This window comes from Aphelocoma coerulescens, chromosome 1A (assembly GCF_041296385.1).
Source record: "Aphelocoma coerulescens isolate FSJ_1873_10779 chromosome 1A, UR_Acoe_1.0, whole genome shotgun sequence".
NCBI lineage: Eukaryota > Metazoa > Chordata > Aves > Passeriformes > Corvidae > Aphelocoma > Aphelocoma coerulescens.
The window spans coordinates 3,012,981-3,035,916 of NC_091014.1; the positions used below are offsets into that span (position 1 = coordinate 3,012,981).

Genomic DNA, 22,936 nt, shown 5'->3' on the forward strand with positions numbered 1-22,936 from the left:
ACCTGTTCTGGGCACAGGGTGAAGAATGAATTACCAATTATCTCTATATGTTACCACATGACATACGGTTTTCCTCTTTTTTTCATCTCCTTTCCAGTAGTGTTGGAAAATCAGGGAAGAAGATGCACCACAGCCATTCTGCTTGGACTGCACCTGAGGGAAATCCCAATTTAAAGGCAAAGCAGGCAGTAAATATGTGGGGAAATAATCTCAAATCCTGGGTTTTGTTGTGAAGTGCTGTAAAACAAGGTTTGTAAAATGAATATTTAGGTTTCTTAAAGTGGTCAAATTGTAGAATCACAGAATGGTTTGGGTTGGAAGGGACCTTAAAGGACATCCAGTGGGGGGAACACCTTCCACTATCCCAGATTGCTCCAAGCCCCATCCAGCCTGGCCTTGGACACTTCCAGGGAAGTGTTGAACCATCTTGATACCTCCTGGTTCACATGAGATGAGTTCAAAAGGGAAACTTTAACTGCTGGGAATAAAAATGATTCCTGGACTTGAGAATGGTGACACCTGGCAGGTGTAGTGTACCTGCCTTACCCTGTTACTAAAAGGTAAAGTGGTATAGAAATCCTAAATGGCATAAAAATATTTATATTTTTTTCTCCTCTGGGAAATAGGTAAGAATTTAGGAGACAGGTAGGTTCTAATGGCAGAGCTACACTGGTAATTGCAGTTTATCTTCCAATATTGGGGTTTATTTTTCTTTTTGCTCAGGGCAGTCTAAACTGAGGTGAATCCCAACCAGATTTGGACCTTGGGTAGAAGTCAGGGTTTCAGGTGTCCCATCAGGTCTGGAATTTCCAACAACTTTTTTATCTTCCGACACCCACCCAGCACCAGGTGCTGTTGCCTTTACATTTTTAAAATAAATCCTCATCCTCAGAGCATCCAAAGAGCAGAAATGCTGCTGACACCAGAACCAAACTGCATTTATTTAAGGCTCATCCTCACACTGGAGGTCCTGGCAGTGCAGAGCAGCAGCTGGAAACATCTGGAGAAGGAGCAGCATGTGGATTTTGGGGAAGCCTTTGCAGGTGTGCCTGGGGTTTGGGCTTTTTTGTGGTTTAAAATGCCAGCAAACCACCTGCCTCGTGTAAATTTAGCTTTAATTAATCCATCTCTGCAGTGGAATTAAAACAGAAAGCTCCTGAACAGTGGGACACCACTGGGATCCCCTAAGGGTGGGGATGTGGCCAAGGTCTGAGGGACAATAGTTCAATCTGGAATTAAGGGGTTAATTGCTGCCATTTTTTACTTCTTCATACAAAATGTGTATATTTTTTTTAGTGAGTTGGTTTGGGTCTCACTTACAGCAAGAGGTTTTAAGTCACCAAACTTCTGGTTTCCATCTTCAGTAGCCTCAAGCAGTGAGGTTTTGCCTTTCTTTGTTGATCCTGTAGCATTTCCAGCTTAAGTGGGTTTTTCTGACCATAATTTCATTTCTTAAGCAGTTGTGTTCTCCAGGAGTTCACCAAAATGTACATTTTCATACAGCTTTGAACAGGGGAACAGCATCAATCCTGCTCTCATGAGCTTTGCTTCCTCTTTCTACCCTGAAACTTCCACAATTCATCAATTTACTCCTTTGATCAGGGAAAATTGGTCATTTTGACAACTGAATTATAGACATGAGTTGCCATTTATGAATATGACCATTTTGGAAGTATTTCCCAGAGGATACCAAACCTTGACCAAAAAAAATCCTTTCTTATTTTAGCTTGAAAATTCCAGTTTTTCCCAAGCTTTCCCCAAGGTTTCCTAATGGGCATCTCTAAAAATGACTGTGAGTCAATTAATTGTAGCCATTTGCTGGTGTTACTGTGCCATGTGTGGAGCTAAAGGTTATCCAGGGGGCTTGGAAGGACTCAGATCCAGCAAAATCCCATCTCCCTGGCAGAAAATTCAAGTTTCATTTATTTCCCTTCAAATGCTCTGCTGTTATTTAATCTTTGTCCTTTACAGGATTTTTTTTTTCCCTGATATTCTGCCTGTATTTTCTTCAAATTTTGGCCTGTTTTTCTCAGTATTCCTCGCTGCAAAATGCTAATTATTTTCTGAGCGTGCTGCTTGATTCTTTCAGTGGCTTTTTAAAGCATAAAACTGAGATCTGTGGGAGAAAAATTAATATATCTGTCATGAAATCACCTAAACCCAATTTTTTCAAGCTTTTTACGGTATTTGGTGAATGCATTTTCCAATTTTCCTGAACATGAGCTTCGTTCTGAAGCAAGCCAGAACACTTCCTGCTGGTTTTAGAGGGGATTTCTGAGCTGTTTGTGGTTTGCTTTGGCATTTTTGGCTTGGATGGATGTGACCTGAGTTTTATGTTCCATGGAAGCACAAAAAGCACATCCTTCTATCCCTAAAAAAGGATAAAAAGACACAAAACTGCTCAGTAGGAGAAATTTAGAAGAATTTTTTCCTCGGGGCTGTTTATGGAGCAGTTCAGTGTTAATGGTTCTGTAAATGCAGGAGACCTGTAACTAAAATTGGAAAATTTTTCAGTGTTTAAAACCTAAATAATTATAAATACACACTTTATCTCACTGTGTTTCCCCATCTACCTGCCTGGGATATTAAATCAAAGAATGCCCTGAAATATTTCGAGCCAGGTTTTTTAACCCTGAGGAAAGGAACTGAGCAAAAGAAACTAAATAAAATAAAATTATTTTGAGTACCTTAGAGGAGACCACTGGAGTGTGGCTGTAAACTTTATAAGGATGGACTCCCCTGCCAAGGGAGGGTTAAGAGGGATAAAATTCCAAACAAATGCTGTGCCATGGGAATTACTGGAAGCAGAGAAAGATCAGGATGGGTTTTGCTGGACAGGGTTTGTAGATCAGTGTGGAATGGACACAACCTCTTTGCTGCCAGTGAAATCCTGCTCTGAGAGGGGCTGAGGGAATCCAGGCCCTTTTCTTCCATCCTGTGTTTTCCCTTTACCGTGACTAAGTGCAAAAGTTTGGCCAAAAAATTGTTAAAATCCTCTCAATGAAAAGATCCCATCAATGGGTCAATGTAGATCTTAAAAACAAGTGGTTTATTGGTAAATTGAGTGTCAAATTTAGGCAATTCACCAGTTTTTCTCTACTGAATACTTCTGGTTCTCTAGGTAGAGGAATGCAGATATTCTTGTGGACAGTCCAAAAAAAAGGATGTGGGGGCTTTTGAAGTGAAGTAATTCAAAATAAAGTTAATTTATCTCTAATTTAAATGTGGAGATCTTTGCTCCTCTCTAGTTTCTGAGCATGATGCTGCAAGGGTCAGGAATTCTTTTGATTGCTCAGTACCTGGGAAATGTGATATTCAGGCAGAAAAAGTCATTGCTGCTCCTTGGATCCCTTCTGCTGCAGATGGGGGAAGATCAAATTCCACCTCTTGCTCTGGATCTGCACTGGAAATAAATTGTTTTCAGAGAGTCCAGACTGGTTTGGATTGGAAGGGACCTTAAAGCCCATCCAGTGCCACCCCTGCCATGGGCAGGGACACCTTCCACTGTCCCAGGGTGCTCCAAGCCCCAATGCCCAGCCTGGCCTTGGACACTGCCAGGGATCCAGGGGCAGCCACAGCTGCTCTGGGAATTCCAGCCCAGCCCCTGCCCACCCTCCCAGCCAGCAATTCCCAATTCCCAATCTCCCATCCAGCCCTGCCCTCTGGCACTGGGAAGCCATTCCCTGGCTCCTGGCCCTCCAGCCCTTGGCCCCAGTCCCTCTGCAGCTCTCCTGGAGCCCTTTTAGGCCCTGAAAAATACAAATTAATACAGATCAGGTCTCCCTTCCCCTCCTTCAGAGGGTGTGGGTGCCACTGCAATAAGTTTATTAATTCTCTCAGATTTTCAGTTCAGTGCTTGAATATAAAAGCCCTCAGTCCCACAGACCCCTGCTAAAAGGAACAGCTCAAATACTGATAATTTCCCCTTCTCACTGCAGTCCCTGGAACACGACCCGTGTTTTCCTGGGGTCTCTATTTGTGTGTGTGAAAATTCCTGTCATAGCACAGTACACATTTTTCAAGCTAGAAGGGGAATAATTTTATCCTATATCGAAAGAAATGAGAAAAGCAGTTAGTCCTTTCAAAGTTCCCCTGCCACTTAACGTGGCTCCCACTTCCAAGCCATTTAGGAGCTCCATTAAGCCACTGGGTTGCTCCTGTGCATGCATTAGGATCAGAGCTGGGGTAATACAGAACAGATTTGCTGTATCATGGACACATTTATGAAGATTGATAACAGCCAGGGCTCGGTGTTAACTTTTATTTTCAAACAGGCTGCAGGAGAAACTGCCTGGTATTGCTTTGAGGCTTTGATTTATGGAAAGGTTGCTGCATGAAAAAGACATGCCATAAACCAGCTCTGCTGGCAGGAGCATTATAAAGTAGGGTTGTAAGGAGAGCAAACAATAAGTGACTAATTATGTTCATTATTGTCTCTCTGAGCTCCCTGTACCTTTGGGGGGGGTGGGGGTTTGCACTTGTTCCCACCTCAGCTTTAAAGTGGACTCACCTTTCCCACGGAGTGGGATGAACGTGGGAAAATCCTGCTGCTTTCTCCTGCAGGACCCCTCAGAGAGGCCTTTTTTGTTTGTATGGAATGAAAGAGGTCATTGAAATTATACCTGCTTGCACAAGTGTCCCATCCCCTCAATCCCCTTGTCCCTGTGTCCTGTCCCTCCAGCCCTTGGCCCCAGTCCCTCTGCAGCTCTCCTGGAGCCCCTTTAGGCCCTGCAAGGGGCTCTCAGCTCTCCCTGGAGCCTTCTCTCCAGAGCTGAATTCCCAGCTCTCCCAGCCAGGAGGAGGAGGAAAGGTCTGTGGGAAAAAAAAGCTGTTTCTCTTAAAACTTCCATCCCTGGCGCATTTTCCCGTAAATTATGACTGTTCTCCTGTGAGGGTTATTTCAGACTGTTATATTTAAGCCCTTAAAAACAAACCCAAAAACCCCAGCACAATGGCAAAGATCACCATTTTCATCTGTAGATGGCAAGAACTATTTTCCTTCTCTCAGCCTGGCACCATCCTTTGTAACAAGATGAGCCTCAGCAGCGGCAAGTTGAATTCTTCAGACAGCAGCAATTAGCAGAAAACTTGAGTGAGAACCAATTGAAATCAAGGGCCACGACCTAACTGGGGAAAATGTGAGTGGTTAATCTAAAGTTTGTCAAACTTGAGCTGCTTTAACTTAAAAGCATCCCTCTCCCAAACTACCTGAAGACCTTGGCACAAAGAAATCAGAGCTTGAAAATCATCTGTGCTAAGGTTATAAAACAGAAGAATGACTTTCTTGGAGCAGAGTGAAGTTCTGTTAAGTAAGCCAGAGTCTGATTAGTGCTGCCAGCACACAGAGGGGGTGAGGAGAGACCTTTGGAAGGTCTTTGTGAGCTGGCACTGAGGTTTCCATCAGTATGCTCTGCCTTCTGCTTCAGACTGCTCCCCTGGTGCCCTCACAGAGTCTGGGAATGGTTTGGGTTGGAAGAGACATTCCAGACCATCCAATTCAACCCCTGCCATGGGCAGGGACACCTTCCACTATCCCAGGCTGTTCCCAGCCCCATCCAGCCTGGTCTTGGACACTTCCAGGCATCCAGAGGCAGCCGCAGCTGCTCTGGGAATTCCATTCCAGCCCCTCCCCACCCTCCCAGCCAGCAATTCCCAATTCCCAATCTCCCATCCAGCCCTGCCCTCTGGCACTGGGAAGCCATTCCCTGGCTCCTGTCCCTCCAGCCCTTGGCCCCAGTCCCTCTGCAGCTCTCCTGGAGCCCCTTTAGGCCCTGCAAGGGGCTCTCAGCTCTCCCTGGATCCTTCCCTTCTCCCGATGAGCACCCCCAGCTCTCCCAGGGTCTCCAGCCCTGGAGTATCCTCGTTGTTGTGTCTTACAACAGCCTGAGGGAAACACCCACCAACAGGCAGTGAAAGATTACAACCTGAAAAATAATTTTAAACTAATGAGGACAGTGAAAAACTGTGAATGTTGTCGTTCACAGCTCATCCCTCCAGCTCCAGTTCCTGACCTGGCCCCAGTGAGGAGCGTTTTCCCTCCCTGGATGCCAGAAAGGCTGTTGAGGGCATTCTGTTTGAATGTTTCTGTAACACATTGCACAAGCACGTTAAGGCCGAGATAATTTAGAGCAAGGTCCAGTAACCCCTCACCATCAGCGTGTTCTCAGTGGGGTTATTGCTCTTTGTTGGAGTTGATGACATTTTATTGTCATTGCAGCCCGGCCGATTCTATTTTATGAAAAGAGTGGCTGGGCCTCATCCCAGTCCAAGACTTGTGGAATCACACGTGGCCTTTGTGGCTTAGCAGAGTGAATCCAAGCCTGTTTTCTTAAATAACTTCATGCCCAAATGGAAAATTGGCATTTGTTCTGCTGTCTCTTAAGATTACAACCTTCAGTTCCCTCAAGTAATCGTCACCCACGGGAGCGGCGAGGCTTGAAGTGTTTAACTGGTGATTGCTTTTTCTGGACGCTGCTTCTGCCCATAATATCTTTTATTTTTGTGGTCAGTTAACAGGGTTTTGGGGCCTTTTATAGCTGAAGAGAATAGTTAAATATATATTGCTCTGGAGAGTAATATTTGGATAATAATGTGCCACGAGTTAGTGTCTTGTGGTGCTTTGTGTTGAGTGCTGTAGTTGACCTTTGCTGGAGAGGAGAGAAGTGTCTGCTTGTTAGAACATATTATTTAGCACCTTTATAAAGGCAAAACTGGTTGGTTTGGGGTTGTTGTTTTTTTTTTAGTGTGAGGCTCAGTGAAGGTTTTATCACCACGATTTGGGGATGATGGTGTGATGGTTGCCCTTTACAAAGCCTGCAGTGAGTCGTAGCTCTTGGGAAATAAGTGGCAGTAATAAATCCAGAATGTGCTTTGCTGTCCTGGATTTGGTTGGTGCTGCTCATTTGGGTCTGTCTGTAGTTTTTGTGTGTGTGTCTGTGTGCTTTACACACACAGTGATGGAAAGTTACTGTGGGAAATTCAATGTAGGGACAGGGATACCATTAAAATGGATCATTTAAGTGGATGAAACTGTATTTTTTGCCACCTTTATATAGAAGCAGGTTTCAAACTGTTGCAGAATTATTTCTTCCTTTAAAAATCAGAAATATTGAGGTTTAATGTATCATGTACTGGTAGCTAATATATCCAAGTAGTCCTGAACTGGCATCAGCCACTTCTATCATAGAAATATCAGCATAGCATCAATTCAGTCTCCCAGAGGCTGGATCTGCCTTTCCATGAGCTGGAGCTGAGGAGAGCCTTGATTCCTTTGCTTCCCTAAACCTTCATAAACCTCCTCCAAATTCCTTATTAGGAGTAAATAGTAAGGAATTCTAGCACATGGTGTTGTTTGCAGTGATGATCCTGAACTTGTGTTCTCCTGAACAGCCAAGTGGAGTCTTGCCAATCTTCATTAATATTATTTTTTTTTTTTGGATGGAGTAAAGCTGAGCTCAAGTGATTCCACATGCAAGCTCTAAAAATAATTGGTGATCTGGGTTTACATGATGAGGTTTGGAAGGCAAATGTTGGTTTGCTGATGATGGAATTGTGGAATTGGAGGGGTTGGCTCCATCCCCACTGAGCTGATCAGACTCTGGAGCTGCAAAGAGTTTGGATTTTGTCCTCAATAGTGGTTGGGCAGGCTTGGCTACATCTGGGATCATTCTTTGTCTGTGAACTTGTCAAAATTAGGCATTGGGTTTGATGTGTGCAAGCCCAAGAAGTATTTTGTTATATATTTCTATATATAACATTTAGGTACTACAAAATATTCCACAGAGATAAAACTGGTCCTCCTCGAGTTCCTTCTAATTAAAGCCTGCAGTTCCTATATTATCTTTCCTACTCTGTAGCAGCATCCATGCCCCTGTTAGAAGGAATTTGTATCCTTGCCATCCACGTGATTGTTTATTTTAGTATCCTGCTATTCACTAAAAACTCTCCCTTAAGCTGAAAAGAAACGTGCATCCTAAATTTGGGTGATTCCCACACGCTGCTCCCTTTGCAGCTGCAGGAGCCAGCTGTGGGAGAGGTGCATTTGTGTGTTAATGGTGGTGTGCTTTTTCTTTTAAGGGGGTTTTTCTTCTTTTTCTGGAGGGGAGGGGAATTTTATAAACAAATTGTGGTTTGGGAGAGTGCAAGTCGATTCATAGCCATTTAAATAAAAGTCTTCAGATTCATTTTGTCTTTCAGGGTTGATGGGAATCCTGTTTTCATTTGATAGCTTGCTCCTCGAGATATTTGAGGTATAGGCAGCCACAGCAGGTCAGATCAGAGTCCCCTGAGCTTGTTGGGCAACAGCCGGGAGTGGGTTTTTGGGGAATGTGCTAAAAATGAGAGAAATATGCAGTTATGCCATTTTGCCTTCAAACAAGTGGTGGTGTGGGGCTTTCCTGAGCCAAATCTTGCTTGTAATCTCCTGATGGGCATCTCACACCTTCCTGGGTAATTGTTTTTGAACCCAAACATGCTTTTGATGACCCCAATATCCCCTGACAGTGAGTCCCAGCTTTTCATTTGCTGTTTTTTGGGAAAGGTTTGGATTATTTTTGCATTGTAAAGCCACTGCTAGAAAACCTCTCTGGCTGCCTGTCTCCTGTAATCCATTGATAATTTCATCCTGTAGCTCATTGATATTGGAGATCCAGCTCTTGTAGTTGTCCTCTCTGGGCTGAAGAGATCTGGTCCTCATGTAGTGTCCTGAGGGTCTGAAGAATTACCTTGGCAACCAGTTCATCCAACAAATCAGGGTTCCCAACCAGGATATTTTTTCCTGATCCTCCTCCTATTGTCTTTGTCTTGTAAGTCCTTGCCCAAGAAAGGCATTAAGGATGTGCAAATGTGGAATTGCTCAATCATGGAATGGGTTGGGTTGGAAGGGACCTTAAAGCCCATCCAGTGCCACCCCTGCCATGGGCAGAGACACCTCCCACTATCCCAGGCTGCTCCAACCTGGCCTTGGACACTTCCAGGGATCCAGGGGCAGCCACAGCTGCTCTGGGAATTCCATTCCAGCCCCTCCCCACTCTCCCAGCCAGCAATTCCCAATTCCCAATCTCCCATCCAGCCCTGCCCTCTGGCACTGGGAAGCCATTCCCTGGCTCCTGTCCCTCCATGCCTTGTCCCCAGTCCTTCTCCAGCATCTTGAAGCTCTGTTCATTACTTGCTTTGCCAGATTTAAGATCATCATTTCTGTTTAACTCAGTGAAGCTCTTCCCTCCCTCTCTTTCTTACAACACAAGGAAATTGTTTCCACTTTGCTTTTCCAAGAGGCTGCTCCAATATCCAGCCAGCATTCCAGGTGTTTGACCAGGTGGGAAACACTCTCCAGGTTGAAAACCTGGCCCTCTAGCAAGGTCAGTAGGATTTTCTGCCAGTCATCCCTGTAAAACCAGGATTTTGCCAACATACTGAACTTGGCCTGGTGCTCCCCAGACATCATTAAATGTCTCTCTTCTTGCAGTGAGTGTGTGTGAATGTGCTGGAATGTCTTCCCTCCTCTTCTCGTCTCTGTCCCTAAATTCCAAAGGTCAGAATGTGTGTTGGATCTTTATTTGCTTTTGAGAAGGCTGGGTGAGAGATGAAATAAATGAGAGGATGGCAAACATTTGCCTGTGGTTTTGGGGGTGCTGGGATTTTTGGAGAAAGGATCTGAAAATATCACAGGGAAGATTAACACCGGACTTGATCATTAGTAGCACAAAAGGTGCAGTAAGTTGTGCTCCAACCTCTCCATAAATCATTTATTTAGCATTACTCTGTAGATTTTACATTCTCAATTGTGGAGCAGAAACCACCGTGGTTCTCCTCCTGCATTTCAGCAGAGATTGGTGAGGAAAATTCGTTCTTTTACACCTTTTGGAGAAGTCACACTCTGCATTGGAGTGTAAATAAAAGCAAGAATCGACTCCGCAGTACTTGATCTTTTGCTGGCAGCACTTCCCACACAGTGATTGTGAGGGCTCTGTGTGGGCACAGCTTGATTAGGGACCAGCATTTGGTGGATATTCAGCAATCAGATCTGTGTTATTCCTTCCAAACCATTCGGGGAAGAGCGGAACCGTTTGCTTTGTGCCTCGCGTGTTTCGTGACACGCCTTCAAGTCATCACCTACTTCATGTGCGAAGACAATCTTTAAAAATAGTTTAATATAAAGAGTAAATTAATGTAAAAACTAAAAATAATGGTGCAGCAATGAGGACCTTCATTACCATATGCCCTTTTGTCTTTTTTTCCCTGGGTTCTGTTTTACAACTATTTTTTGTGCTACAAACCCGTCCTGTGGATTCGCTCGGCAGTGATGCTGCTGGAAGAGACTCTTTTTGGGTGAGGTCGTGTTAAAAAAAGACCCCTCTCACCAGCACCTTTTTGGGTGATGATGGAGAGCACAAGTGCCTCGCTGCTGTTTCAGAGGTGTCAGAAGTGTTGTTCACACTTCAGCTTTGAGCTGCCCTTCCCTCAGGGTCTCCTGAGCTGGGCTCACGTTTCTCCTGCTGCCTCCATAAGCAAAGTACCTCCAGCGTGGCCTTTCCTGTCCATCTGCTCAGCCAAATCCATCTCTGCTCAGGCTACCAATGTTTATTTTACCTTTTTTTTCCCTCCTGGCCGACAGAAATGGATGTTTGCCCTGACTGTGTCTGGTGAAAGCAGCGCTGCAGATTCTTTCCTACCCCAAATTCACATCATCCCCTTTCATCCTGCCACTGGCTTCCTCATCTGTTATCCCAGGAAAATCACACATCTTCATCTTCCAAGCCCTCTATGTCCCACTTCTGCTTCTGTGCTATTTCCAGTTCCCTACTGACTTCTCTCTGAAGCGTTTGTGACTCCACCTTCTATCCTCACTCATCCCCTTTCCAAACTGCCCAGAGAACTGTGACTGTCCCTGGATCCCTGGAAGTATCCAAGGCCAGGCTGGACAGGGCTTGGAGCAGCCTGGGATAGTGGGAGGTGTCCCTGCCCATGGCAGGGGTGGCACTGGATGGGCTTTAAGGTCCCTCCCAATCCAAACCATTCCATGATTCCATGAAACATGATTTGTTCTTTCTCAGAAGGAATTTCTGCTGGACCCAGATGATGTTGATTGATTAAATTCCCACAGATCCTCCTGAAAACCCTCTTGTGGCTGTTCATAAAGCACTTGAAAACAATTAGGATGTTGCACACTTCATGGGCTGCCCACCGTGAGGGTGCAGATTGCCTCAGTTTCCTTTTGTTTCACCATCTGTTTGCATCAATTTGTTCTTCCTTAACCTTTGTGTGTGTTGTGACAACACTGAGACAAGAAACATCCTCCTTTTTTTGTCTTTTATTTTGCATTCTGCCAGGCCTGGTCACAGCATGGCTCCTCTCCTCCATCAGTAGGGTGAAATAAAACAGGTCAGAGCATCCTCTCCAACACCCTCCTGTGCTGGTGCTTTGGGGCTCAGTGGGATCACGTTCATTTGTAGGGTTTTGTTTGCGAGTTAAGACTTCCCTGGATTTCCCCAGCATGGCCTCGTGCCAGGAACCACCCCCAGTTTATGGTTTGGATGTGCTGAGCTGCTCTTTGGAAGAGGCACAGCAAGATTTGACCTCAAAGAGCTGCAGGTTGGGCTGTTCCGTGCTGCTCGGGCACAGAGCACCAGTCTGGTCTGTTTTATTTAGTACTTCACAAGTAGCCAAGGGTTACACAAATAAAATCAGCTGCCTTTGAGAGGTGTCAGCACTTTAACGAGGAATTAAATTAAGCCCTGGATACTCCTGCCCATCTCATGGCACTATTTTTATCTCTTTTTGTTGCTATTTTTTTTCCCCATATTTTATGACAATTGCCTGAAGTCCTGATCTGGGGGGGATTATGCCAGATACCTGCACAGCTGGAAACTCATCAGCCATTCAGATTCCTTCAGTGAGAGTGTCAGTTTTAGCACGAAACTCGCAAAGCTCACCGTGGTGATTTCAAATTTCCTCTTTAGTAGACATTTTGTTTGAATGCCATGAAGGGGCTCTTCTTGCCGAGCCCCCAGGAGTACAATAAGCTATGCTCTTTGAGAGAACCCAGATGAGTACAAAGTTCCCTTCATTAAATTTTCTTTTCATGCTTTAGCATAGGATATTTCTTTCTAAGACTCTCTCGTTTCCTTTTGTGTTGTCATCCTATTACCTTTATGAGGTTGTGATGCATCAGCTCGATGGAAAAGGTGGGTGCATGGCTCCCTCAGAGGTTTATTCCAGCACAGAAAGATTATTCTGGCATGGGAGGTGCTTCAGGAGCAGCTGGAGAAGGGAAAGCAGATCAAGGAATTGCAAACTTGATTAAGAAACACCTCGTTCCTTGCATGCCATGTGGCTGCTGCTCGTATTGACTTTTGCTGAGAAAAGCATTTGGAGATTTTGGGTGTGTTGGTTCTGTAAAGGAGTTCTGGAGTTGCACTGAGTGGAGTTGGAGATCTGTCAGCATTCCCTGGCATTCCTGCTGCACTCCTAGGGCTGGTGTTTTTCCTTCAGTTTAGTTGTGAAATCCTGGAGCAATTAAATAAATAAATACAATGTGGGACAGAGTCTTGTTTATTTTACAGGGGCAGATAGTGATAGGACAAGGGGCAAGGGATTTAAATGGAAAGAGGGGACATTTAGATGGGAGATTGGGAAGGAATTCCTGGCTGTGAGGGTGGTGAGGCCCTGGGATGGATTTCCTGGAGAAGCTGTGGCTGCCCCTGGATCCCTGGAAGTGTCCAAGGCTTGGAACAACCTGGGACAGTGGAAGGTGTCCCTGCCCATGGCAGGGGTGGCACTGGATGGGCTTTAAGGTCCCTTCAAACCCAAACCATTCTGGGATTCTCTGGTGACACTTGTCCCACCACATGTCCAAAAATGCAGATCTCTCTTGGGACATGGGATAGTTCAGGGAAGGGACCTCCTGCTCTAACCAGACAAGGTTGCTTTATCCACTCAGGCATTTAAAACTTCCACATTTTCCTGACACATCCACATAATTGCTGGGTTTGCACTGTTTACCTTTTCTTACAAGCTTTTCCCCCAGTCAAACCCCACAGACCCTTAAATGCTTCTGTAAAATTACTTTTATTCATAGAACCACAGAAGGGTTTGGGTTTGAAGGGACCTAAAAGCCCATCCAGTCCCATCCCCTGCCATGGGCAGGGACACCTCCCACTGTCCCAGGCTGCTCCAAGCCCCAATGTCCAGCCTGGCCTTGGGCAGTGCCAGGGATCCAGGGGCAGCCCCAGCTGCTCTGGGAATTCCATTCCAGCCCCTCCCCACCCTCCCAGCCAGAAATTCCTTCTCAGTATCCCATCTAAGTATTAATTGATGGAATCATAGCAGCTTCAGGAGGTTCTCTGTTAGGGAGATACTTCATTTCCCTTTGGAGGAGTTTCCTTGCTGTTGTTTCTGACCATCCATCTGAGAGTCCTGTGATCCATCACCGACAGGAATCAATAGGAAACCCTTCAGAGGGGTTCCCATCATGCACGATGGAATCTCCTTTCCTCAAGAGGAGATCCTGCAGCCTGTGGTTTGTGGCCCTCTAATGCCAGGCAGTAATTTCATTTAGTGCTTTCCCAAAGTGCCAGCAGAGCATTAGGGGAGTGGAACAAGCACAGCTGATCAATACAGAGACAGTGCTTGCCTCCAAGAGATTAATCCAAGGAAACGGACTTGGTCAACTTGAAGGAAGTGGCCTTGTTCTCACTGACCTGGAAGGACAGGGCTGAGAGCAGGTTTTTGAAAATCCCACCCCAAAAGTCAGAGTATGAAAAGAAGTCACTGTAGGGTGGGAGATGATGTGTCCCACAGGGCTCCCATATGGTTGGCAATGTATGGAATCCTTCAAAGCATTGGAAGAAGGGATAATACCTGGATTTTGGTCACTGATGGCGTGGCTCTGGGAAAAAAAGCAATCAAAAAGCTCTTTATCATGGGTTAGAGAGTTCCCCCCTTGAAATGGCTTTAGGTGCATTGACAGAATTTATGCAGTGAGGGTAGAGCAGCCCATTCCCTTTTCTCTTCACCTGGACATAAGTCACTCTAAAATCACTTGGAATATAGGCACAGCGAGGTTTACTCTGGGTGTTTTTAGTTAATTTAGGCTCTGTTTTATTGGTTTATCAGTTCACACCAGGGGGTTGAGCATTTTAAACAAGCTCTGGTTTAGCTGGACCTAAATCATCACTGCTGGGAGACGTCTACAGAGAACATCCCTGGTGCTTCTGTTGTTCCCTGTCCCAATCCAGCCCTTGCCATCCTCCCTCCATGTGCAGGTGCTTGTGACTGCACATTTGAATGCCTGACACGCCTCTGAAGCACGTGCTGATCTCAGCAGAGGGGGGATTAAGGGAAAATCCTCCTCCATAAGAGTCTGCAGGAGTTTGAACTTGGAGATCATAAAGTGTGGAAGCACCTGGGACTGCATTTAAATTCTGGTTTAGATTTCACAGATGCAGGGTAATGAATGAAGAGAGAGAGAGATGTTTTATATAGGTACAGAGTGTAAAATCAAGGTGACTTCACATTCCCTTTTTTTAGCATGACGTCTTCAGTGATTGTCAAGAAGTCAATTCCCTGGAGGAGCAGCGTTTGTGCTTCGTGTTTCATTTCCTTGCTGGAGGAAACTAGATCTGCCTTGGCCAATCAGCAAAATGAGAATTGGAATCACAGAATGGCTTGAGTTGGGAGGGACCTTAAAGATCACCCAGTTCCACTCCCTGCCATGGGCAGGGACACCTCCCACTATCCCAGAGTGCTCCAAGCCCTGTCTAGCCTGGCCTTGGACACCTACAGGGATCCAGGGGCAGCCTGGGCCAGGACCTCCCCACCCTCACAGGGAAGAATTTCTTCCTCTGGAAGTGCTCAAGGCCAGGTTGGATGGGGCTTGGAGCAGCCTGGGATCATGGGAGGTGTCCCTACCCATGGCAGGGGTTGGAACAAGATTGTCTTTATGGCCCCTTCCAACCCAAACCGATTCAATCATAATAATAATAAAATACTAAAAGATTTTTGTCTTTCCTGAGATGTTTTTAGAAGGAAACCCTGAAGCTGTTCTCTGTTCCCACAGGAGATACGAGTCCCACCCGATCTGTGGGGAGCTGCAGGATAAAATCCTCCAGTGCTACCGGGAACACGCCCAGGAGACCCTGAGCTGCTCTGCCCTGGCCAGCCAGTACCTGCACTGTGTCAATCATGCCAAACAGGTGAGCTGGACTTACTCCCACTGAAAAATGATGGAATGATGAGGAGAGGAAGTTGATCAGATTATCCAGTTAGTCCTTCTTCCATGCCTAAGCATTTCCCAGTACGTGCATTCCCAGAGCTCCGTGGAGACCACTTGGAGTTGATTTAAATGCTCAGGTTTCCATCTCCTCCCCTAGGAAGCTGTTGTTTAGTGTAGGAGCTCTTGCTGTTGGCAGATGTTTCCTGCTACCTGCAGTTTTAGCAGTAAAACAAGGGGATTAAATTACCTGGGACTCTTCACCATAAATATGAGAAATTCATGGATGTCTCCAACTAGCTTGGTCACCACTTGGAATTCTTGATTTCTTCTGTCTTGGGTTATCCAAAACAGCTATTGGCCTCCTCTCTTCCAGTTTTTAGGGTGTGGGTGTCACTGCAGATTAAATCTTCATGCTTTATTAGTGCAGCATGAAGGAAAATGACAGCAATATGGAAATCATTAAATTAAAAGAAGCTACAACTTCTCAGCTTTTCTCTTTTTCATCAGCTTGCATCTTTCAAATACAGAAATTCATATATTGACTTCAGTTGTGTTCTTAAACAAACCAGTTGGAAATGTGCTCACAGTCCACGTGCAGGATGTGTAGAAAGTGCTTCAATCAGTCTGTTGATCTTTATTTCTGCTCAGATCTGTGAGTTAATATTTGAGCACGTGAGGACACCCATCTCTGTGTGATAGTGGAGACCTGGTGAGCACATCTGGTGTTTGATCATAGTAATCACCTTCACTAGGCTTAACTCTGCCTGTGCAGAAAATCTGTGAGACTTTGGCTCTGATCCTTCTCTGTGACCTTTTGCTGTAAAATGCTGCAGCCTGGAGCTGGTATTCCCGAAGATCTGCTGGAATTAACACTGCTTGTGGTGCTGGGTGAGCATGGGAGGAGGCAGTGCTGGTGTGGCAGTGCTGAAGTTGTTCCTCAGTCACTGAGAGCTTCAAAATCACCTCCTTTAATACATCCTTCAGTGATATTTGTTGTCACATCCCTGGAAGTGTCCAAGGCCAGGTTGGTCAGGGCTTGGAGCAACCTGGGATAGTGGAAGGTGTCCCTGCCCATGGCTTTAAGGTCCCTTCCAACCCAAACCTTTCTGTGATTCCATGAACTCTCCTCCTGCCCGTTTTGGAATGCACCAATCTCCTTTTTTAGGAAAAGTCCAGTGAGTAATATTAAAACCACAGAATCATTAAGGTTGGAGAAGATCCTTAAGACCATCCAATCCAACTGTTCTCCAGCACTGCCAAGGCCACCACTGACCCGTGTCCCCAAGTGCCACATCCACACTGCTTTGAAATCCCCTCAGGAATGGGGACTCCACCCCTGCCCTGGCTGGACAAGCCTTTGAGTGAAGAAATTTTCCTCAAGATCCAACCTAAACCTCCCCTGGTGCAGCTTGAGGCCGTTTCCTCTTGTCCAGTCACTTGTAACCCTATTTGGGTTTGTTCTGTAATGGGTTCCCCATGGCCGTGCAGCACCTGCAACAGTAATTTACTGTATTTATAATTTTGTATTATTTTTTAAAGTAACCAGAGAAAAATGGATTAATTACTTAGACATGTTTAAGCTCTAACTCGAGTTTGTATCTGATAGGAATTTCTTCAGAAGACTCTGATGAGGATGGATTAATTCATGTTCAGATGGTGCAGGAAAAGGAAATTGCATAAATATGAGCATTAGGTTTTTGAACCCTTTTAAACACCTTTTTTTTTTTTTTGTTGAAGATCTTCACCCAAGCCTGTCAAGTAGTTAAAAGTGTTTCCTAAATGTTTCTTATTCTGTTTCACACATGCTTCAAGATGAGAATTCAGAGAGGTTTCTCTCATGATAACAGAGAAGGAGAAGCCTTTTATGATGGAAATATTTGCAAGCAGGAGCAATTGTTTTTCATAATGAACACCAGCCCATCCTCCACGTGCTGCAGCTGTAATCGTAATTATTTTTACTCACTGTTTGCCCACAAGTCCAGACAGTTACTTTGAAATAATTCCTAAATGCTGCTATAAAATAACTTCAAAATTACCTTCTCTGTGCGCCTGGTTGGGAGCCAGAGGAGGGGGATGAATGGCAGATTCAGAAATGAAAAAGTTAACTGACACTGGCTACAAGAAACAAAGGAAGAAGAAAATTTGCTAGAGGGAATAGAGCAAGATATTGAAAACCAAATAAGTGAACTAATCCGATTTCCTGGCGGTGAGTCTGGGCACTTGTGCTCGGGCTGAGCACACTCTGTGCTTTTCATAAATTGAATTTATTGACTCCTCTTTCTTTCCTATCTTGCTTATAATTATCTCCCCCTCTCTTCTGTGTGCTCCTTATTTCTCATCCTGTCTGTAATCTCATGTCTCTATCTGTCCTTTTCTCCCCTCCTTAGAAAAGCCCAGAGAGCTGTTAATTCAGAGGGGTTTGACACATTGTTGTATCTTCCCTTGAAATCTCTTCCCAAAGTCACAAGAAGCTGGGGAGATAAATTAAACTCCCTTATTAATGTTTGCATTTTATTATAATGATAGTACCAGTAATGGAGAGGAAAACTTAACCTAATGGAGCCATTAAGGGGAAGATACTGGGATTGTGTGTGGCATTTATTTGTGCTGCCACTGCTGCAGTAACTCCAGCCAGACCATCCATGGCTTTTTAATCCTTTTTCCTGGTTTTCCAGCCATAGATATGGACAATAGCTGTTAAAATATACATTCTGGGTTGGTTTTTTTTTTTTTCAATTTTTCTCTCCACCCTGGGCTACAAGAAGTTCTAATTCTGACATAAAAACATAACTAGTCCATGGTTTAATGAATCTGTGCAATAATTTCCTGTTAAACCACAGAATTCCAGAAGGATCCTGCTCTCTGCAGGCAGGTGAGGTTTAACAGTACTTAAAATTACAATACCAGCAGCTGCTGGTGCCTGACAGCCTGGCCACGAAATGTTATCCTGCAGCCTTATAACCAATCTTTTAATTGGTTGGCTCAAGTGGTCCTTAATTATGCATCCCAAATAGAATTAAACCACAATTTTAGCCTCGTCCTCCAGTATTTTTACTTAAAACCAACTTCCAGTCTAAGAGAAGAATCTGTGGAATTTGTGTATCTGGAAACACTGAACTGAAATGCAACAAAAAGGCCTCATCATTTACCACTGCCCTCATTGAAGGAAGTTTGTTATGGAGCAGGCTCCCTCCATGGTGTTATGTAAAAAGACAAGGGAAATATTTTGAATGCATTAATTTAAAATGACAAGAAAAAACACTGAAAAAAAAACCCCCAAAATGAAGGTAAAACCAAAGCAAGGCCTGTTTGCCTGAAGGTGAAATTTTGTAGGCAGAAATACGCACATGATAAACAAATATCTGCAATTTCTTTCCTTAGGACACTAAACGAAATTAGCCTGTTTTTTCTTGGATCCCATGGGAATTTCCTCCCTTAACTTGTGCAGTGTTAAATTGACATAAAGTTAATATTCAGCCCAGAGATGGCTTGGAGTGAGTCTTTAATTCCTCTGCAAAAAGGAGTTTTCCAGGTGGAGGAGCCTTCCTGAGCTTTACAGAAATCTCCACGAGGTTGCCGTGGATCTGAGATTGGAGGTTTTGGTTACGGATGAAACTTTCCCGGATTTTTGTTTGCAAACGCACCCAAGGAGCATAAAATGGACTCCTTTTATTCCATCAGCCTCTTCTTCTCCTCTGTGTGCTCTGGAGGATTTTGTGGGCACAAGGACAGGCACCACCTGCTCGTGTGAACACCTTGGAGAATCTTAAAATCACGGAATTGTTAAGGTTGGAAAAGACCTCCAAGATCATTGAGTCCAACCATTCCCAGCACTGCCAAGGCCACCACTGACCCATGTCCCCAAGTGCCACATCCACACAGCTTTAAATCCCGCCAGGGATGGGGATTCTGCTGTGCCAGGCTGGACAATCCTTTAGGGAAAGACATTTTTCCTAAAATCCAATCTAAGTGCAGCTCTTAACCCTTGCAGGAACTGGGTGGAATAGCACAGTTTATGGGGTTATTTTTAGGAATAATATGGGAACTTGGTTTAAACCAAACCTGACATGTTTTAACTCCCTTTGCATTTAATTTTCCCTGATTTCTGTGACTGTGACAACACAGTCCAGACTCCCAGGAGAATGTGCCCTGTCTGGCCACAAAGTGTTGCTCAGACACCTGAATCAGCTGTCTGGAGGTCACCTGTAAGATTTCAGGGTTTAAATTTGGGTTTGTTCCTGACATAAAGCCTCAGAATTATCGAATCCTTTCCTACCATTTCTTGCAAGGAGACTCATAATTACTCCTTACTCTTTTGATGAATCTTGTAGGCAAGAAAAATGGTTTGGGTTGGAAGAGACCTTAAAGATCATCTCATTCCACCCCCTGCCATGGGCAGGGACACCTTCCACTATCCCAGGCTTCTCCAAGCCCGGTCCAGCCTGGCCTTGGACACTTCCAGGGACAGGAAACATGGTCTAGTGAAAGGAATGAAATGATTTTTAAGGTCCTTTCAAACCCAGACCATTCCACGATCTGTGGTTCTGTAACGAAGCCCAAGATGAATGCAACATGTTCAGACTGTTGGGGTTTTGATTCTGACTCAGAACCCAGGAAGGAGCCAGGTAAGGGAATTACTCAGTGTTGGATGACTTCAGGATATCATTCCTCAAGAGTTTAATTGCTGGGAATTGGATTTATCTTACTGTAAGGTCAGGTGTTTTAATTTCCTTTGATAGCCACAGCACTAAAGTCACAATAGCATGAAGGGAGATGAAAATGGATCATTACTGAGACTCTTCAGGCCTCCAAACCACTGCCTTGTTGAGTCCTCAAATCGCTTCATTCTGCTTCTGTGACTTGTCTCTGGCATGATGTGTTTATCAGCAATGGTTCTGATTCTGTATTTTTATTTCAAAAATTGCAGATCTTAGGAAGGAATTGTAGCCAAACTTCAGGGAGTGTCTGGAATTACTTGGAGTTACTGAAATCTGTGTTTCTCCCTCTCTCTTGCCCTCCCCTCTGATCGTTTTTGCAGCAGAGACTCCTTGGGAGAGGAGGATAAAAGGCATTGTCCAAATCAAGCACAAGACCATCAACTAATTTCAGCAGAAGAGCTTTTTTTTTTTCTCCCCAAGAATGATCGGGCAGCCCATTTGCAGGGTAGCCCAATAAAGAGAAGAAGTGGAAGAGCCATTTGAAGGGCAGCATCCTCAGGGCTCAATCAGCGTGACCACTCGAGAAGCCGAGACCTGGATCTTATTCCATCAGAACTCGCCCGTCCGAGGCCGCTGTTCGCCTTATCAAAGCCCACTTGTTGGTGATTGAAGGAAGGAAAAGAAAAGAACCTTTCTCTGACCTCGGAGAGGGGAAATATCCTTCAAATGCTGCTATTTCACTGTAGAATCTCCTCAGAAACATCTCCCTGTCACAGGCAGGGGATGTAACCCTTGCAGTGCCGGGATGCGGCCGTTCCTCGGGAGCAGCCCCCGGTCCCTGTGCCTGAGTTCTCCTTGCAGTATAGAGTTGTAAACTGTGCTTTAACTTATTTCCCAAATTACCTGACTTGATGAGGTCTCTCCCTGCAGGCCTTCTGCTGGAATGATGTTCATGATCCAACGCTTAGGGTGCTCCATGGCCTTTATTTACGTGGGATGGTTCTGTTGTGCTGCTCCTTGCTCGTATCAAGTCCTGACGAAAATCCCTCTCTCTGTACCAACAATAAATCTATTTTATGCACAAGATTGATGCTGCAGTCTGTCTCCCTTCCCACTCCTCGGGGGCGGATGGCGTTCCCTCTGCTGTGTCAATCATGCTTTCCCAGCAGATGTTGTTGCTGAAGCTTTCAAGCACAGACTTTTCCACACAACCAGCCCTGGTGGCAGGAACGGGGCTTGGATTGAGCTGTTTTCCATCACAGCCACCTAAAAGGATCCCACATGATGGGAGTGTTGTGGTTTATCCACCACCACTTCCCCTCGTGGAAAATGCTTGTGAATGGAGCACCACAAGCTCTTGTTTCCCAGAGAGGTTGTGGGTTCCACATCCCTGATGATGTCCAAGGTCAGGTTGAGGGGCTTGGAGCAACCTGGGATAGTGGGAGGTGTCCCTGCCCCTGGGACGGTTGGAATGAGATGGTTTTAGGGTCCCTTCCCACCCAAACCATTCCGGGATTCTGTGGAAGGGCAGAAACCCCCCCAAAAATCTCCAAACCAGTTTTGTGTAAGCACCCAGTCTCCTTTAATTCCATTTCTTCAGGTAAAAACTGCCACATTCCTTGTCCCAAGCAATCTTAGAAGGGACTTTTTACACAGCAGTGAAAGTATTGATGTCAAATGAGCAGCGAGTCTGGAGCCTTCTGCTGTTTATTTACCTGTTCTCCCTCTCTAATTGGCTGTGTTTGAACCTCGTCCTCCTGAACGACTGCGAGTGCACCTGTGGATCTCATTTATTATTCATGCAAAATATTACCAGTGACTTTCCTAATTATCAAGATGCTTTGTGAGCACTGTTTAATTAAGGATTTTTTTTTTTTATGCTACCCAGAGAAGCTGGGATTTTTTTTTCACATGCCAAGCAACTGGAATGTTGGTGGGAGGGGAGGATCCTGGAGTTCAACATCAGGTGCCAGGTACCATGTTTACATGGTGACTTGCTGTAGTGTTTACAAATCAGCTAACTCACAAATCCTTCTCTGTAATGTTCTCTTTTGTAACAGAGAGCCAAGAAGTTGGCAGATCCAGCCTTGCCAGACTCAGAATTGGCAGCAAAATGCAGCATAGAGGAAAAGCAGACGTTTTTCAGGCCAGATGATGCTGTAAAATCAGGGGAAGAGCTGTGTCGGGAAGGAAGGTCTCTGTTATTGCCAAATGTTTATTGGTTTCCCATCCTGACAGCCTTGAGCAATGGGAGTCAGTCTTGCCTGCTTTGTTCCAACTGTTTGAGGTGTTGTGTTCTTTAAACATCTTCTGTAGCATCAGTGGTGGCATCTGCAGCCTGTGTGGCTTGGGCTTGGGGGAGGCTGGTGGCAGCAGACGGGGTAAGGACTTCAGAGCTGTCCATGGTGTGAGCTTCAGAACTGTCCCTGGTGTGGGCTTTGAAACTGTCCATGGTGTGGGCTTTGAAACTGTCCCTGGTGTGGGCTTCAGAGCTGTCCATGGTGTGGGCTTCAGAGCTGTCCATGGTGTGGGCTTCAGAGCTGTCCATGGTGTGAGCTTTCAGACTGTCCATGGTGGGGACAACTTTTGCCTTCAAAGTAGAGCAGTAAGTCTGGATATTTCTGGAGTTTCACCACCTCCTCTGCTTTTTCCACCTCTCCTTTTGCATACCTGCATCCCTGTCCTTCTGTAGGTGTTTGATTTCTTCCTTCTCCCCAGTTCCTGCTATGGGCACTGAAATCTTAAAATCTTGGAAGTTTCTGGTGGGTTTTAGTACGGAAAACCTATGGAGAAGTTTCCTTCCTATTCCCGATTTTATGATTCTCTTTTTTAGCACCTGCAGATCCCAAACCAACTCCAGCTGGGTCACGGCAGGTGCTGCTGGGACAGAGCAAGGCCACCTTCCTTCACAAGTAGCAGGGACAGAGGGAGTGGAGAAGCACCAAGATTTTTGTCCAGTGTGTCAAATGCCATTTGCAGGAGCCAGAAATCACCATTTGTCCCATGCCAGGTGACAGCAAACTGCAGCTCCCTGCCTGTGGTCAGTCCTGTTCCATCAGGAGGT

General features: G+C 45.2%; 1 protein-coding gene across 2 annotated transcripts in view; it reads left to right on the top strand.

Moving 5' to 3' along the window:
- The window catches only part of CHCHD3 (coiled-coil-helix-coiled-coil-helix domain containing 3), a 127,360-nt gene extending 106,402 nt beyond the window's left edge, over nt 1-20,958 (top strand). For both annotated transcript variants that reach the window (XM_069034234.1, XM_069034244.1), the window contains exons 7-8: nt 15,059-15,194; nt 20,253-20,958. In XM_069034234.1, coding sequence (XP_068890335.1) covers nt 15,059-15,194; nt 20,253-20,279 — 163 coding nt within the window. In that variant the 3' untranslated portion in view covers nt 20,280-20,958. The remainder of the gene's footprint in view (nt 1-15,058; nt 15,195-20,252) is intronic.
- Nucleotides 20,959-22,936: the final 1,978 nt, after the last annotated feature.